The sequence below is a fragment of the Lepidochelys kempii genome, chromosome 20 (assembly GCF_965140285.1).
Source record: "Lepidochelys kempii isolate rLepKem1 chromosome 20, rLepKem1.hap1, whole genome shotgun sequence".
NCBI lineage: Eukaryota > Metazoa > Chordata > Testudines > Cheloniidae > Lepidochelys > Lepidochelys kempii.
In genome coordinates, this window is record NC_136399.1 from 19,543,679 (window position 1) to 19,562,599 (window position 18,921).

An 18,921-nucleotide genomic window follows, 5' to 3' on the forward strand; every position below is an offset into this window, starting at 1 on the left:
TCTCATTTGCTAGAGGCACAGGTATCCATACTGCATTAGCCACTAGCCCAGTGATCACGGTGTAACCCTCTACTGAATGATCAGGCCAAGAGCTGAACGGATCATGGAGACTGGACTCCATTAGCTCAGGGACAAAGGTCACAGACAGGAGGAGGCGTGTGTCTGGCGGTGGGAAGGAAGTTTGTGGGACATCTGCCCACGCTGGCGGAATCAGATGTCTTTTGTTCTCCAGTCTGGCACGTTGCACCAATGCTAAATTCATTTTAAAAACATAAAGCAGATTGGGGCTATTTCCCCCCTCCTTTGTTAAATATTGGCACGAGGTCCTGGTCTGGAGGAGGATCCGGCCCTTGGCGCCATTGTAGTCTCAGCATGGAAACTGTAAATTAAGAATCTCTGTTTCGGCCACAACACACGAGTGTCTCTATCTATCTAGCAGAGGCCAGGCGCTGCCATCGATTCCACCTCTAGGGAGTGTCAGATGAGCGCTCCAGGATGCTCTAGCTTTTGAAGTGCACTGTCTGATCCTAAGATAAGGCCAAAGGGGACTGGGGCAGGAGGGAGATGAAATAGACAACTCTAGAGATCAAAGGATGGAGAGATAGCAGCCTAAAATCCAGAGAGAGGCTCAAGGAAGGGCCAAAGGGATGTTTTCTCTGGTTTAAAGGGGCAATGCAAAACCATATTCAAACCCACTCAGAACAGACACAGGATTTTAGAGGGGAACTGAAAAGCTTCAGAGCCAAACTCTCCTGAGCAGATTGCACTTCTCATTCACGCCCTCACCAGAAATTGGCCTCCTTTTTCTGCCCCCACAAGCTACTGTTAGGATTTTGATTATGGGTCCCCTCTAGCATCCGGCAACACAAAAGGCACCCCATTGTGCTGGGGGCTGCCCAGTGATACTCCCTGCCCCCAAAGCGCTTGTAGGCAAGACAGATAAAGGGTGGGAGGAGGAGGGAAAATGAACAAGGAAAAGCACCAAGATCTCCTGACTCCCCATCCAAGGGCATACTCCTCCCTAGTACACTGCCTCTCAGCAGTTTAATTCACAGAATCACAGGCTTCTTTGAGTCCATTTCAATGTCAAGTTGCTGCAGCTGTGGATGCAGGTAGGTACTTGGATGTCCAAACAGCCTAAGTGCAGAAGCGTTTGCAATGGTCTGTGCCTGCATTTTAAAGGCACTAAAAGGGAGGCCAGTGACTGTACTGTTCATGGAAGCCCCTTTCAGAGGTGTTGAATGGCTCAGTGGCTGCAGAGTGGTCTAGGGCAGGGATTCTGAAGAGAAATTATTTGGTGGCCTCAGAGTGCGGCCACCAACTCTCACACTTTTCCCTAAAATATTTAATTAGCTTTAGGAAAAACAAATATATATGCACATAGAAACGTCCAAATCATTGTCATTTATTATTTGCGTTAATAAGTCTGTTGTGAAAAGCGATATTAACAAACGTACAACTATAATTTTTCACAGCAGAATTACTCAGCCCTGGCAAGTCTTGGGCAAATTAAGCTCTGGTTGGGGGGTCGGGGGAGGCAGTGGGGGCCAGAGGTGATGTGGGTGGGTGGCTGGGGGAGGCAGTAGGGGGCTGGAGCCTGAAGCCCAGTGGCCGGAGGACAGAGCTAAAGCCTGGGGCCCACCACCCCGCAGCCAGAGCCCGGGGCTGAAGCCTGAAGCCCTGTGGCCAGAGCCTGCCACCCCACTGCCCCAGGGCTGAAGTCCAAAGCCTGAGCCCCATTGCCCATGGGAAGGCAGGGAACTGACCGGCTGCCTGCTCCTCCAGCATTGTGCCCCAGGTGTCCCCAGAGGTGGGCAGGACCCAACCCCTGCTGGCAACCCCAGCAACCAACACCAAGGTGGTGCATCCAGGAGCACCAGGGAGGGGCTGCAGCTTTGCTCCTCTGCCCTCCTCCCCCAAATCACAGCCCAGGAGGCTCTGGCCCCAAGAAAAGCCCCAGATGGCTGCATGCGGCCACAGTGGCAGCATTTGAGAAATGCTGGTCTAGGGTGCCTCATGCTTAAGTTGCTCATTTGAACCCAGCCCTGGTTTAAAATGACTTGTACCAGCTGACAGGAGTCTGGTGGCTCGGGCCAGTTCCCCGGGCCTGGTACCTGTACCACAGTCAGCAGAGAAGCCAAGGAGTATATGAGGCCCAGAGAGACTCTCTCCCCATGTCTAGAGGGGATCACCGGTGGTTGTGTGTGTGTGTGGGGGGGGCTGTTGTAGGGGGGGAACCGCCCAGACTGAATCTGCTGTGTGGCTGGAGGGATGACTCCAGGGATGTCAATCTGGCACTTTTCACAAGTGTGACATGCACTTAAAAATACAGGCAAAGAAATAGCCTATTAGTGTGAAAGTATTGCCTGATGCTTAGAGCAGGGGAGTGGCTGGGCAGACTTCGTGGCTCTATTCCCAGTTCTCAAATGGGAGCTATTGTCTAGAATGGGGGGGGGGGGAGGGGTGTAAGCATCAGGACTCCTGGGTTCTGTTCCTGGGGAGTGGGATCTAGTGTTTGGTGAGGTGGCTGCAGATCAGGGCTTTTGGGTTCTGTTCCCAGTTGTGGGCAGGAAAATGGGCCTAGTGTTTAATAATACCTCACTCTTATATACCCCTTTTCATCCATAGACCTAAAAAAATAAAAACACTTTACCACAGAGGTCAGTATCATTTGCCCCATTTTACAGAAACCAGGAAACTGAGGCCAAGAAGTGACTTGCTTATGGTGGCCCCACAGAGCAACAAATAGAACCCACAGATCCGAGCCCCAGGCTAGTGCTCCGTCGTCCGCTAGGCTTCACTGACTTGTTAGAGGAAGGTGGATGGACGCCAGGACTCCTGGATTCTATTCCCAGGTCTGGAATGGGGATTGAAATCTAGCAGTAGCTGGGACAAGGCATCAGGACTCCCAGGTTTGATTCCTGGCTCTGCTGCTGCCTTGCTCCAAGCTACCTTTGGCTCCACTCCTGTGCTGTGCCTCCTAAGAGACAGGGCACTGGATCGGCCCTCCTGTTGCTGACTCAGGGCACAAAGGCTGTGGAGGGGGAGGTGCGCCTTACTTTCAAGGTGGGCAAAGTGAGAGAGGGAGAGTTGGGGTGCAGGAGAAAGGGGTAGGGTGACCAGGTGTCCTGTTTTTTAAAGGTTTCAGAGTAACAGCCGTGTTAGTCTGTATTTGCAAAAAGAAAAGGAGTACTTGTGGCACCTTAGAGACTAACCAATTTATCTGAGCATTTATTTGAGCTACAGCTCACTTCATCGGATGCATACTGTGGAAACTGCAGAAGACATTATATACACAGAGACCATGAAACAATACCTCCTCCCACCCCACTCTCCTGCTGGTAATAGCTTATCCAAAGTGATCACTCTCCTTACAATGTGCATGATAATCAAGTTTGGCCATTTCCAGCACAAATCCAGGTTTTCTCACCCTCCGCCCCCCCCCCCCCCAACTCACTCTCCTGCTGGTAATAGCTCATCCAAAGTGCCCACTCTCCCTACAATGTGCATGATAATAAAGGTGGGCCATTTCCAGCACAAATCCAGGTTTTCTCACCCCTGCCCCATTACCAGCAGGAGAGTGAGTTTGTGTGTGTGTGTTTTTTTTTGGGGAGGAGGGGGCGAGAAAACCTGGATTTGTGCTGGAAATGGCCCACCTTGATTTTCATACACATTGTAAAGAGAGTGGTCACTTTGGATGGGCTATTATCAGCAGGAGAGTGAGTTTGTGTGCGGCGGCGGGGGGGGGGGGGAGGGGGGGGGGCGGAGGGTGAGAAAACCTGGATTTGTGCTGGAAATGGCCCACCTTGATTTTCATACACATTGTAAAGAGAGTGGTCACTTTGGATGGGCTATTATCAGCAGGAGAGTGAGTTTGTGTGCGGCGGCGGGGGGGGGGGGGGGGGGGGCGGAGGGTGAGAAAACCTGGATTTGTGCTGGAAATGGCCCAACTTGATTATCATACACATTGTAAGGAGAGTGATCACTTTAGATAAGCTATTAGCAGCAGGAGAGTGGGGTGGAAGGAGGTATTGTTTCATGGTCTCTGTGTATATAATGTCTTCTGCAGTTTCCACAGTATGCATCCGATGAAGTGAGCTGTAGCTCACGAAAGCTTATGCTCAAATAAATTGGTTAGTCGCTAAGGTGCCACAAGTACTCCTTTTCTGTTTTTTAAAGGGACCATCCTGTTTTGGGGGACTTTTTCTTATATAGGCGCCTATTACCTCCCACCACCCCCTGCCCCGTTTTTTCACAGTTGCTATCTGGTCACCCTAGAAACGGGAAGTCTGCGGAGAACAGGACAAATGGATTCAGCAAGGCTCACTGCTTCCCATGTGGCAAAGCCAGCATGGAAAGAGGGTGACCCGGGTGGGTGGGGGGATGTTGCTCTCTGATCCACCCCCCCCCCACCCCCATCTAAGGCAATGTCCCCATACCGCAATGGGAGGAATGCTCAGCTAGAGGCTGGGGAGATACCTCCCCTCACACTCACACCCACACCCACTCCCTGTGGGGAGGAGATAAGCCTGTGGGGAGGGCTGGTGCTTCTGTCTAACCCCTCCCTGTGGTGTGCTAATCTAGATGACTAGCTGGATGAGTCACCATCCACAGCACACAGTGCATGTGGGTGTGATGAGGAGGCTCAGGGAAGGGAGTGGGGGCTGGGCTAGTGCTTCTAAGCCGGGACTGGGAATCAGAATGCCTGGGTTCTGAGACTGTCTGCAGGAGGGAAGAGGTGGCTAATGGTTGGAGTGGGAAATTGTGGCCCTTCTGTGTGCCTCAGTTTCCCCTCCGGGCAAATAATACTTAAGAGGCAAGTGTGATGCTTGACAAAATCTTGGCTGTAATGTGCTTAGGGGACCCTCAGATGAGAGTCACTCGAGCAGAATTATCATGGAGCCTGCTTTCTGTGAGGCTGGAGGTCAGACCTGCGACTGTCTGGGGCTCAACTCAGCAAAACACAAGGCTGCCTTGAGTCCATCCACTGTGGTTCGCTGCCCAGGAACATTCCCTGCCTGGATTTTGGTGGTGGCAGTGGGAACAGGAGGAGGGGTTGCAAAAAACCCCACCACTCCTTGCAGAAAGAGACTATTAACTAGCAGCTGCTCAGAATAGCTGGGGCCACCCAGCAGCTGGGTGTCTGTGTCTGTGCAGTCTCTGAGGGCAAGTCAGAGCAGCTCAGGCTAGAAGCCACACCCCGGCTGGCTGGGGTTTCGGGCATGCCTCACAGAGGTTTGCTTATAAAGCTGACTCCAACACTGGGCCATCCCCCTGCTTGCCAGTCCAGCCCCAAGCGGGAGGGGAAAAGGGATGAGAACTGGCAGCTTCACATGGCTTTGTTGTCTTTTTTTGTGTGTGGCTTAGTAGGATCAACCCATTGAACTGGGTTTTAAAGAGACAGGCCACCTTTTCAAACCATGGTGAAGGGTTGCTACAGGTCAGCTCCCTAGGTCATGGCTGTTAGGAACATTCATAGATTCCAAGTTCGGAAAGTTTCACTGTGGTCATCTAGTCTGACCTGTATAAACACAGGCCATAGAACCTCCCCAGAAAATTCCTAAGACAGATCTTTTAGAAAAACATCCAATCTTGATTGAAAGCATGAAGAGTGTCTGCTAGGAAGTACCTGTTGATTTCTTTTCTCCTTTACATTTTCCCTCTACTGTTATTTCATGGTGCTTGTACTCATATAACTGTAATATAATATATAAGAACACCTAGCTTTGGTCTGTTGCTTTCCTTCTGTTCTCAAAGCGCTTTACAAAGGAGGCTGGTATTGTTATCCCCATTTTACAGGAGGGGAAACTGAGGCACAGAGAGGCAAAGTGAGCCAGCAGGCCAGTAGCACAATCCAGGTCTTCTGATTCCCAATCAAGTGTGCTATCCACTAGTAAACACTGCCTCCCATGCTATGTTGGCTAGCATGTTTGCAGGGCAGCTTTCTACTGGATGCAGAAGGGGTCAGGATGGGAGACTGGGCTGGGATTCAGGAGACTTGCATTCAGTTCCTTGTTCAACCACAGGCTAATCTAGTTCAATTGGTGCAACTTTTGTATGTGTACAAGGCCAAAGAGAGGGGGGAAGGGGGAGGAATTAAGGCACAGAGAGGAGTCATACAGCAGGTTAGTGGTACAGCTAGGAAAAGAACCCAGGTCTCCTGAGTCTCCATTAGCTTCTTTTGGTTGCATTATTCAAAAAAGTATTATTATCCCTATTTTACAATTGGGGAATTTAGGTCCAGAGAGATTGGGGCCATATTTTCAAAAGATCTCAGCTCCTGTTTAGGCACTTAAATTAAGTGGCCATATTTGTCCTCCATAGAAGAGCCGGGAGTAGAACCTATGCTTCTAATAGTGTGAATCAAAACTCACGCACTTAGCCACATCAAAACAATCTACCAAACCTCCCTAGAAAAAAAAAAACAGTATGTGATCAGGTTGCTAAAGCCTGTATTCTAATTGGTATGCACAAAGGGGGCAGAGTTAAGGTTGGAGGGACAACCTTAATGTTGGCATTTGCTACTTGTTGAGTGTTTAACTTTGCAAACTTAATAATGTTTTTGAACAAATTTGTTGTTGTTGTTGTCGTATGAGACAAGGTGGGTGAGGTAATATCTTTTATTGGACCAACTTCTGTTGCTAAGAGACATGCTTCATAGAGTTCTTCAAATTTTCACAGTGGGTGTGGGAGGGTTGTGTGTAAAATATACGCACATCCACAAACACATCAGCAGCTTTCACCAAGACTCTCCAATATACTTTAAAAACATGAGGCCTTGTGAAAAGAGTGCCCAAATCCCATAGGCCAGGGCTACACTAGAAACTTTTGCCAGCATAACCATGTTGGTTAGGGGTATGGGGTTTTTGCAACATTAAGATACTGGCAAGAGCCCTAGTGTAGACACGGTTATACCTGCATAAAAGTGCTTTTGCCAGTATAGCTTATTTTGCTCACTGAACCAGTATAAAAGCTATACTGGCAAAAGCACTTTTTGCTGGTATAAACTGTCTCTCCAACAGGAGAGTCTGCTGGTATAGCTGTAGCAGTATGGCCTCAGGCAGCTTTGAAAATCTCAGCCTTAATAAATAAAGCCACCTAGCCCTTGCTGCCTGGAGGCAAATTGTCTCTGTGGTCTATAGAGGGGGGAAACTGAGGCATAGACCGACCATGACTTATCCAGCAAGTCAATGGTGGAGCTGCGGAGAGGATGTGGGTTTCCTGACTCCCAGTTCTGTTCTTTAACCACATCCTTCCTTCTCTCTGTGATAATGATCTAATGTGAGGAGAGGGATGTTATTTAACTCTGCAAACCCTCTTGGGATATGGTTGGTATGACAGATGCTCTGCAGAACGAAGTTGCGTTGTAATAAATAGCTAGTCATCCCAATGGCTCCTGGGCTGCTATTCCACCAGGTTTCTGTTTTCCCTAGAATATCTGCTTTCACTTCCTGCACCAGTAGTTCTAGTTCCTCCATTTTGTTACCCAGGCTCCTTGCATCGGTGTACAAACATCTTAATGGCTGCTGCTTGGCTTCACCCACATTCCTCGCCTAATTGGGTACAGTCATTCTACTGCCTATCTGACTGGTATCAGCACTATCCTTCCTCTTCATGTCCATTCGCATTGTCCACTGCTGTTCCCTTCTCCGTTGCTGTATCCTTTCTTACTGTATTTTGCTCCCTCTCAGTGTTCAAATCAAGCGTTGAGATTACCTGAGCATCTCCCAGCCGTCTTCCCAGAATTTCTATCTTAAATCTCTCTTAATCAGTTGTGCTGGCCTCCATCCCAGAAGCCTATTTCCTTCAAGTGGAGTCCATCTGATGAGAACAGTCCTCTGTCCATGAATGGCTCCCAGTGATCAAACATCCCGCCAAAGCCCTCCTTATAGCACCATTCCCTGGGCTATCTGTTGATCATGTCCTTCAATGTCTTCCCTTTGTTCTTGTCTTGTAGGGACAGGCGGAATCCCACTGAAGATCACCTTAGCCTCCATTTCCTTAAGCATCTTCCCCAGTCTCCCTTAATACATCCAAAGCTCTCCTTAAAACTTCCCTCTACTGTGAACCCTCCAGAACACAACAGCTAGATGTCTGGTGTGCTCTGACCACTGCTTATTAAAATTACCTTGAGCACTTCCCACTTGTTTGTTGTATTCACCTGTTGTCTCTCATCTTATATTGTAAGCTCTTTGGGGCAGGCACCATGTTTTTGTTATGGGTATGTACAGTGCCTAGCACAACAGAGGCCCGATCCCTGATTGGGGCCTCTTGCCACCACAGTAATACAAATAATAAGAACCAGTTTGAATTTTTGCTTGTACTGGATCCTTATATTTTAAAAACCCGTCTGCGTTATTTTAATCACTAAAGCTGTTGCAATCTGTTGGCTGGGACACACTGTTATTGGTCTTTTGCTGCTCTCTGATCTCCAGGAGTGAAAAAAACAAAAAACAGTTCTGTCGGAGGTAGAGTGAGGTCATATTTAGTGATGGCAGAATTTTCCAGCTGCTGAGAGAAAGAAAAAAAAGGCAAACAGCAGTCACTCTTAAGAGAGTCAGTCGAGGAACACAGAGAGGGATCAGACCAACATTTTGACCTCTGACCTCTTGGTCTCAATGAAGCCTCCAAAATCAACAAGAAGAGAATGTTTCACTTCATCCCATCAGCATCAGGAAAGCCTATCATGAACTGCTGCAGAACTGTTCCGCTCATTTAAAGGGATTGTACTCATGCTGTGGCCACTGGCTGAGTCCACCAGACTTATTTGTATTTGTCATCATGGCACGAACAATAAAATACATCAAATTGTCTGCAAACCTTGCCATTTGCAGTTATCTCCATTTTTTATGTTGGTGTATTGCATTGCCACTAGACACAAGTGCAGTAGCGTTCTAGTTTATGACTGGTGTCTGTAGGCAGCACAGAATAAGAAGAATTGTGAAAGAACAACTGCAGAAAGCTGCTGCCAGCCAAACAACAGCAACAGCAAAAGTGTCTTTATGCCTCTGCCTTGGGCCCATTCATCTCAGCTAGGTGTGAACTCTACCCATTCAGCACCTCATTCGTTCAAAAAGGTGTCAATTTCACCTCTGTTGGCCCTATTGACTGCCACAATTTTAGGGTAAATCAAGAAACAACATACAATTGGGAAGGCAGTGCAGTAATTCATCCCTGGTGGAATTCCAGCTTCATTGCTGGATGTGAAAGAGATTCCCAAATGGCTGAGGATGTGAGGGAGATTCCCAAACCTGAGCCATTCTTTTTAGGTGACAAATCTGAGGAACTGTCCCAGATTGAGGTATCATTAGAGGAGGTTTTGGAACAAATTGATAAATTAAACAGCAATAAGTCACCAGGACCAGATGGTATTCACTCAAGAGTTCTGAAGGAGCTCAAATGTGAAATTGCAGAACTACTAATTGTAGTCTGTAACCTATCATTTAAATCAGCTTCTGTACCAGATGACTGAGGATAGCTAATGTGACGCCAATTTTTAAAAAGGGCTCCAGAGGTAATCCCAGCAATTACAGGCAAGTAAACCTGACTTCAGTACCGGGCAAACTAGTTGAAACTATAATAAAGAACAATATTGTCAGAGATATATATGAACATAATTTGTTAAGGAAGAGTTAACATGGTTTTAGTAAAGGGAAATCATGCCTCACCAATCTACTAGAATTCTTTGAGGGGGTCAACAAGCATGTGGACGAAGGGGATCCAGTGGATATAGTGTACTTAGATTTTCAGAAAGCCTTTAACAAGGTCCCTAACCAAAGGCTCTTACGCAAAGGAAGCTGCCACGGGATAAGAGGGAAGGTACTCTCATGGATTGGTAACTGGTTACAAGATAGGAAACAAAGGGCAGGCAGTCCTATTCAACATATTCATAAATGATTTGGAAAAAGGGGTAAATAGTGAGGTGGCAAAATTTGCAGATGATACAAAATTACTAAAGATAGTTAAGACCCAGGCAGACTGTGAAGAGCTACAAAAGGATCTCTCAGAAGTGGGTGCTGGGCAACAAAATGGCAGATGAAATTTAATGTTGATAAATGCAAAGTAATGCACATTGGAAAGCATAATCCCAACTACACATATAAAATAATGGGGTCTAATTTAGCTGTTTCCACTCAAGAAAGAGATCTTGGAGTCATTATGGATAGTTCTTTGAAACATCCACTCGATGTGCAGCGGCAGTCAAAAAAGTGAACAGAATGCTTGGAATAATTAAGAAAGGGATATGTAATAGGACAGAAAATATCATGTTGCCTCTATATAAATCCATGGTACGCCCACATCATGAATACTGTGTGCAGATGTGGTCGCACCATCTCAAAAAAGATATATTGGAATTGGAAAAGGTTCAGAAGAGAGCAACAAAAAATTATTAGGAGTATTGAACGGCTTCCGTATGAAGAGAGATTAATAAGACTGGGACTTTTCAGCTTGGAAAAGAGACGGCTAAGTGGAGATATAATTTTCAGCTTGGAAAAGAGACGGCTAAGTGGAGATAAAATCATGACTGGTGTAGACAAAGTAGATAAGGAAGTGTTATTTACTACTTCTCATAACACAAGAACTAGGGATCACCAAATGCAATGAATAGGCAGCAGGTTTAAAACAAAAAAAGAAAATATTTCTTCACACAGCACACAGTCAACCTGTGGAACTCCTTGCCAGAGGATGTTGTGAAGGCCAAGACCATAACAGGGTTAAAAAAAGAACTAGATAAATTCATGGAGGATAGGTCCATCAATGGCTATTAGCTAGGATGGGCAGGAATGGTGTCCCTAGCCTCTGTTTGCCAGAAGCTGGGAATGAGCGACAGGGGATGGATCGCTTGATGATTACCGGTTCTGTTCATTCCCTCTGGGGCACCTGGCACTGGCCACTGCTGGAAGATACTGGGCTAGTTGGACCCTTGGTCTGACCCAGTACGGTCATTCTTATGTTCTTATGTTCCCCAGGATGAGAAAATGTGATCTTATTTATAAAATATACTCATGATATTTTGACAGGTTTCAGAGTGATAGCCGTGTTAGTCTGAATCAGCAAAAGTCTCGAAGGTGCCACAAGAACTCCTTGTTCTTTTTGATGATATTTTGAGTTTTTCTTAAAGCTCCAGCTCCTGAAGTCTCCTAATTACATGAGAATCAATCTCAGCTTTCATTTAAAAAAATAATAGATCAATTTGTAGCCATCATCATTGCAAAGAAAAGCTTGGAAATATGAAGTGAATATCACTTAAAGACTCAAAAAACAAGAGGCAAAGAAAAAGAAGACAACTTTTGTTATTTTGAAGCCATTGCATGATTTTTGGGAGCCTGAGTCATGATTTTTGAGAGCCTGAGTCATGATTTTTGAATGGCTCATGGGAAGCTGGGTGGGAAAGAACATGGCAACCATTCTCGAACAGCGCTGGGCCTGGCCTTCCAGTGAGGCCAGGCAGGGAGAACATTGTCCACACTAAGGTGGGCCCAGACCCTCAGAGCACTCTCGGTGGCAGCATTTTAGGGGACACAGGAGATGTGGTGACAACTTAGGAAACATCATGGTGTTTCGGGGCGGCAGGGAGTGGTGCAGGGAGAATTTCAGGGGGATGCACACGCATCTAGGGGAAACACTGAGCATCTTCGGAGAACATGGAGTGGATGTCTTGGGGGGACATCTGTGTCTCAGACGTTCATGTTGACATGACAGGGTCTCAGCGTGTTGTGTCAGTATCTTGATGGGAGGCATGCGATGTGACATCTCAGAATAACTTGTCTACGTCCTGGGGGGACATGGAAGGGCTCTCAAGGACACTAGAATTAGGTGACCAGATGTCCTGATTTTATAGGGACAGTCCCGATATTTGGGGCTTTTTCTTATATAGGTGCTTATTACCCCCCACACCCTTTCCTGATTTTTCACCCTTGCTATCTGGTCACCCCAACTACAATGTCCCATAACATTAACAATGTCTTGGGATGACATGTGTGAGTTTTGAGGAGACGGGTGTAGTCGTCCCAGTGGGATACGGAGGGCTACACACTCGTGGGATGCTGTGATATTTGGGGGTGACCAGAGTCTCTGCAGGCCAGACTGTGACACACTGGAGTGACGTGTCTGTATCCTGGGGACGGACATACTGACATGGTGGAGGCACGGGCTGACAGGAACTCTGGGAGATGTGTGGCTATGACAGGGTGTTATGGGGGAAGTGCTGACATGACAGGATCTCAGGGGGACACGTGTTGTTCTGATGGGTCCCGGGGTGGGGATGCTGTCACACAGGGTCGGGGGTGGGGGGGGGGCACAGTTGCCATCCTGAGGAAGTCTCAGGGGAACGGGCTGCTGACAGGGCCTGAGTCCTGAGCTCGCAGTCGTGGCTGGGTAGGGAGGCTGTCGTGCTTGGTCTGGGGGACGCGCTGGGAACACGTGTCCGTGGTGGGGACAGTGTCTGTGAGCGCGGTGGGCTGAGCGGGGAGCGCCGTGCCACACGCCGCTGGCGCAACTACGAGAGCGAGCAGGGCGCCTCCTCTACTAAATGGGGGCGGGGATAGGCGCTCGGAACTCGACATAAAATGGCGCCTCTTCGCCCACATTCCCCAGCGCCGGCCAACCCAACCCTCCAAGGGTTCAACCGAACCTTTTACAGCCGCCTGCACCCAGTTCCCATAGGTCGATTTCGGTCTGCTCGCCATCCTCATTGGGTCTGATCCCTTGGCCGGGATCCCGCCCGATCGCTGATTGGCCGCTCTACATGTCAGACTCTAATCCCGCCTTCTCCCGTCTTTCACATTATTGATAGCTCATTGGTGTTGTCTCGCGTCAATTGAATTTTAGTCCCGCCTTCCCTACATGGCTAGCGTCTTAGAAGCTCGCCTAACGGCCGATTGGTCAATTTTCACGTCAATCACAACTTCGTTCCATGCTCTCCAAGCCTCTCCCGTACGGGGTTTCCTGAGGAGACCGCATGATCGCTGATTGGCCATCTGTCACGTCAGTTGTTCTTTCGCCTCATCCCTTCTTCCCACCCTTCCCCGAAAGGGCCTTCTGATTTTCTATTGGCCACAGCTTCCGTCAGTTCCTCCCGCTCCCCTCCCTCATTGGGCGGAGCCGCGAAGGGGGCGTATCCTAGGGCTGGGGCTTTTCGTGGACTGCTACCACTCCCTCTTAGAATCCGCCTGGTTTCCAATTAGCCATGCAACCTGTCATCCGCCATTAGTCCCGCCCACAGGGTGCCTCCTTGCCTTCTGATTGGGCGGAGCCGAGTCGGGAGGCGTGTCTCAGGGCCGGGGCTGTGTCGCACAGCTCCCCCAGTCCCTCCCTCGCCAGCCCTTTGGCGGTCACCGGCGGGGTTAGGCTGCCTCGTCAGCGAGTCGGACTCCCCCGCCCCTCCCCCCGCCCCGAGAGCGACTTGGGCTCGCCCCCCGCAGCGACCATGAGCGGTAAGGACGGCACCACCCCGGCCCCGGGGGACGCGAATCCGGCCGACTCCGACGGGCCGGCCCCGCCCCGGCCAGCCCCCACCCCCGGGCCGAGGGGACCTGGGAGGGGAGGGACCCGGGGGAGGGGGGAACCCTCGGGGGGTGGGACCCGGGGGGAGGGGGCTCGAGACGGGGGAGGATCCCGGGGGAGGGGGCCGGGGAGGGCCAGGATCCCCGGAGGGAGGGGAACTCTCGTGGGGGCGGTCCCGGGAGGGATTGGTACCTGAGCCCGGGGGAGGGGAGAAACCTCGTGGGGGAGGTCACGAGGGGAGGGGACTCGAGATGGGGGAGGATCCCGGGGGAGGGGGGACCTTTGTACCCTCGTGGGGTGGGTCACGGGGGGAGGGGGGCAAAGATCCCGTGGGGGGGGCATCCTTCGTGAGGGTGGATCTCGCAGGGGGGAGGGGCACCCCTCGTGGGGGTGGACCTCAGGGGAAGCGGAACCTTTACGGGGGGAATCCCTGGGAGAGGAGGTAAGGATCCGGTGGGGGGGGGGGACTCTCGAAAGGTGGGGTCTCCTGGGGGACGGTGTAAGGATTGGCGAGGGGGGGAAGCTGTTATGGGAGAGGGTTCTTGGACGGGGTGGGGGATAGGATCCCAGTGGGAGGGGGATCCCTCGTGCGGAGGGGTGGCCAGGATCCTGGTGGGAATAATCCTGGGGGAAGACACCTGGAAGTGGGGAGGGCGGATGTGAGGGCAGGGAGTGGAACCTTCCTGAGTGTGAATCTTTCATGGAGCCTTTGTGGAACAGATGGGGGGGGGAGGGGGCAGGATTTTTGGGGAGGGGGAATCCCTTGTGTGATGGATCCTATGAGAAAAGGGGCTGGGATCCTGTTCCTTGGGGGGGGGGGGGAACTGGGGAACTCTCATGGTTTAGTCCTGGCAGGAGGGGTAGCCCTTGTGGAGGATCCAGGGGGAGGGGAGAACTATTGTGGGATGGATGGATGGGGGGGGAGGGAGGAACTTGGGGAGAGAGAGGCCTAGTGGTGCAGGATCCTAGGGCAGTGGATCTCAACCTTTCCAGACTACTGTACCCCTTTCAGGCATCTGATTTGTCTTGCATACCCACAAGTTCACCTCATTTAAAAACCACTTGCTTACAAAATCAGACATAAAAATACAAAAAATGGCACAGCACACTATTACTGAAAAATCGCTTGTTTTCATTTTTACCATATTTATAAAATCAATTGGAATATAAATATTATACTTACCTTTCAGTGTATCGTACATAGAGCAGTAGAAACAGGTCATTGACTGTATGAAATTTTAGTTTGTACTGACTTTGCTAGTGCTTTTTATGTAGCCTGTTGTAAAACTAGGCAAATATCTGGATGAGTTGATGTATCCCTGGGGGTACTCAGATGTCTTCCAGGGGGTACATGTATCCCTGGGTGAGAATCACTGTCCTAGGGTGTAGGGGGAACCTTTGCAGAAGTGGAATCTGGGTGGAGGGAAGTTGGGAAGGTCTGTGGGAGGGGGAACATTCAGGGGAAGGAGGGAGCAGGTGCAATGGGGCCCTGAGGAAGGGAGGGCATGGGAATAGAGGGGAGAACCCAGGGGGTGGAGAGGGGAGCAGAAGAAGGGACGTGCAAGAGTGGAATGGGGAGGAACCTGAGAGAGGAAGAGAGCGCATTCCTCCCGTTTCCTCCTCACTGAGTTTTTATGCTAACCCCCATTTGTCAATTTCTTCCCCAGTCTCTCTTCTCTACAGCTTGACAGCCCCCCTCCCCTCTTCTGCTTTCCCTTTCTGTCTCGTTCACCATCTCCCCCTTCACCATCCTCTCAAGCCTTCCCTTTACCTCTCTCTGTCCAGCTGAGTGCCTAGATACTAGGGGTGGTTGGTGCCCTTTAAATACTTAGAAAGAACCTCCTTCACCTTTCTAGTCCCACCTCCCTTCTTTCTGTTTTTACCTTCCTGGGTGTTCTCTTTTCCCTTAACTTTCCTGTTTTTAAACTGCTCTCATCACCCTTCTCAACCCTTCCCTGTACTCTGCTTCTTGTAAACTTATTGCAGTTTAATTGTAACAGAGTTTATCATTTTCCTCCCCATGCAGACCAAGAGAGCCCAGAAGACATGGCTGTTGTGAAGACCGAGAAGGAAGAAGAAAGTGCTTGTAGCAGAAGCAGTAGTATTGGAGGCAATGGGGAGGGTCAGGTGAGTGGAGTCCAAGAGAAGATGGTGTATGATGTCGGTGGGGAATGAGATTTGAATGGGATCCTGGCAGTCCTCATGCACACTGTGAGACTGCAAAAACCTATGACTTCTGTGTGGCGAGGTTCCCTGTGATGGCCCCAGTAGTAAAGGGTAGGGGCTAGCTTTGGGGTAGAGAGAGGAGAGTTTTAAGACTGGGGAAATCAGTCACTTCTTTGACCTTGTATAACATATAAAGTGCGTTCATGCATATAATTTCAAAACAAACGCTCCACTGCACACATGTCTTCCCCTGGTGGAAGGAGGAGAGAACAAACATGTGATGTGTTAGTCATATTGCTTGATGCACACCTAGAAGGTGCTCAGCTGCTGTGCTGATGAGCACAGTATGAGACCCTATAGAGAATGGAATATGGTTGTCCCCTGAGATCATATACAAAACCTCTGCCAATGTTAACATTTCTGCACCTCCTCCAAGAAATAGTGGTGTTAGCCCTTTCTTTAATCCTCTTTTCTTTCTAGGGGATGCACGGTCTCAGGGTCCATAGGTGCCTAGTAGCAATAGTACTGCCTCTTAGGATCTCTCCTCTGGAGATGTGCCAAATATCACGGCAAAGGGAAACTTCCTGGTCTTGGGCTGAACCATGAAGGCAGTTTCTACCGTCTCTCCTTGTGTTCATAGAAATCCTTCCTCCTTTGATGTTCCTCCACGTGCTCATGCCTGACAGCCCTATGTTTGCTAGCTGTATTTTCCAGCTGTGTGTGTCACTAAGGGCTGTTTCCCTAGTCTTTAGCTGAACACTCCTCCTTGTTTTTGCTTAGTTTGCATGGGGCTGGCGAAACTTAACTCCTCCTCGTTTGTCTTTAGGAATCCCAGCCTTCCCCCCTGGCTCTGCTGGCAGCCACGTGCAGCAGGATTGAGTCTCCCAATGAGAACTCCAACAGCTCCCAGAGCCAGCAGGGGGGCTCAGGTGAGCTGGACCTCACAGCTGCTGCCGCTCAGCTTGCCCAGACTACAAATGGTTGGCAAATCATTTCCACTGTCCCTGGGACATCCACCTCCTCCAAGGAGCAAGGGAGCAACGGCAGCGAGTCCTCACCAAAAAACCGACCTGTGACAGCTGGGCAGTATGTGGTTGCTGCTGCCCCCAATTTGCAGAATCAGCAGGTGCTGACCAGTTTGCCTGGTGTCCTACCAAACATTCAGTACCAGGTGATCCCACAGTTTCAAACAGTTGATGGGCAGCAGCTGCAGTTTGCCACCACCCCAGCCCAAGTTAACGTCCAGCAGGATGCCTCTGGCCAACTTCAGATCATCCCCGGGACAAATCAACAGCTCATTACAAACAGAGGTGGGACAGGCAATATCATAGCCGCCATGCCAAATCTGCTGCAGCAGGCTGTCCCAATCCAGGGGGTAGGATTGGGCAATAACGCCCTCTCGGGACAAACTCAATATGTGGCAAATGTCCCAGTGGCTTTAAATGGTAATATCACCTTGCTGCCTGTCAGCAGTGTTGCCACGAGTTTGGCGCCCACTTCTCAGACCGTCACTTTAAGTAGCTCTGGCTCTCAAGACAGCAGCTCTCAAATAGTGACTTCTGGTGCTGCAATCAGCTCTTCCAACATAGTGACGTCCCTTGCCACCTCTGGTGCTTTTTTCACGAATGCCAACAGCTACTCTACCACGACCACAAGCAGTAACATGGGTGTCATGAATTTTTCCAGCAGTGGGACCATGGGAACAAATGTTCAGGTCCAGACACCCCAGAGGGTTAGCGGCATTCAGAATTCGGACTCTCTGCAGAACCAGGTTTCTGGCATGGGACTTCAGCAAGGTCAGCAGAAGGATGCTGATCAAAATCAGCAGTCTCAGCAGCAGATCCTAGTGCAGCCTCAGCTTGTCCAGGGAGGGCAAACCATTCAGGCCCTCCAAGCTGCTCCACTCTCTGGCCAGACCTTTACCACCCAAGCCATCTCCCAAGATGCTTTGCAGAACCTTCAGCTTCAAGCAGTCTCCAACTCTGGGCCAATCATTATTCGAACACCTACTGTGGGGCCAAACGGGCAGGTCAGCTGGCAGACTATTCAGCTGCAGAATCTTCAGGTGCAGAACCCCCAAGCTCAGACAATTACCTTGGCCCCAATGCAGGGAGTCTCTCTGGGGCAGACGGGGCATACCAACACGCTCACACCAATAGCATCTGCCTCACTCCCCAGCGGCACTGTCACTGTAAATGCCGCTCAGCTGTCTTCTATGCCAGGCCTTCAGACCATTAACCTCAGTGCCTTGGGAGCGTCTGGAATCCAAGTACACCAGCTACAAGGGCTGCCGCTGGCTATAGCAAACGCTACTGGTAAGTTGGACGTTTTGTTGAAATGGCTTCTGAATTTTTCTTTTTGTTTCTGATCTCGCTTCCTGTAAGGCAGTATCTCAACCGTTCTGTGCATTAGCTTTGCAGGCCCCCTAGGCAATTGCCCTGCTTCCTACCCCCTGACACTGAGCTTGCTTGTGACCCCCACCCAAACTTGTCCCATGACCCCCTTGGGGTCATGACCCCACAGATTGATAAACACTGCTAACAGGGGAGGAACCCAAAGACATGAAGTTTCCAGACAACACAGCCAGCTGTGGGAGAGGTGTCAAACACCCAGTCTGCAAGCCAGATCTGACCTTTTTTACGTTTATGTGGGCCATGTGACAGGTTCAGATTCAGCAGAATCTAAGCTTCCATTTTAAAAAGTTTCTACCCTTCATAGTTGTGAAGATAAAGTCCTGCAGTAGGAACAAAGTATTACAGAGGCAATGTTGGCTCCCTGAATCTTCAGACAACCTGAAATGAACTCTGAAGGGGTGTGAACTAACTGCCCACCCTTCCTAAATCATGGAATTCACACCTAAACCCAATTATGAAGGTTAACTCCTTCATTGCTGATCATTTTAACAAATGAGATGGAGGGAAGTGATTGTGGCAGGCAGGTCTTGTGTTCCAGCTTTGGGGTTTCAACCAGTCATCCACAGGTGTTAGGATAGAAGGGGATTCCCACTCCCCAAATGCATTTCTGGGAGGTGTCATTTTAATCTCCTCCTTCGGAAGCATCCGGTATGGCCATGGCTGGGGGTGGGACATGGGGCAGGGTGGGCCAGGGCTGGGTGGCACCAAGCATCCTGTCTCTCTCAGGTGCTTGGCTGGCTGGTTCTTGCTCACATGCTCAGGGTCTAACTGATTACCACATGTGGGGGTCAGGAAGGAGTTTTTCTCAGGTCAAACTGGCAGCAACCTTGGAGGT

General features: G+C 49.8%; 1 protein-coding gene across 2 annotated transcripts in view; it reads left to right on the top strand.

Moving 5' to 3' along the window:
- Nucleotides 1–13,247: 13,247 nt before the first annotated feature.
- The window catches only part of SP1 (Sp1 transcription factor), a 34,017-nt gene continuing 28,343 nt past the window's right edge, over nucleotides 13,248–18,921 (top strand). Inside the window, exons 1-3 of one of the 2 annotated variants that reach the window (XM_073318995.2) lie at nucleotides 13,248–13,436; nucleotides 15,533–15,633; nucleotides 16,499–17,987. In XM_073318995.2, coding sequence (XP_073175096.1) covers nucleotides 13,430–13,436; nucleotides 15,533–15,633; nucleotides 16,499–17,987 — 1,597 coding nt within the window. In that variant the 5' untranslated portion in view covers nucleotides 13,248–13,429. Of the gene's footprint in view, nucleotides 13,437–13,871; nucleotides 13,949–15,532; nucleotides 15,634–16,498; nucleotides 17,988–18,921 lie in introns of those variants that run through there. The other variant, XM_073318996.2, reaches the window with a different exon arrangement.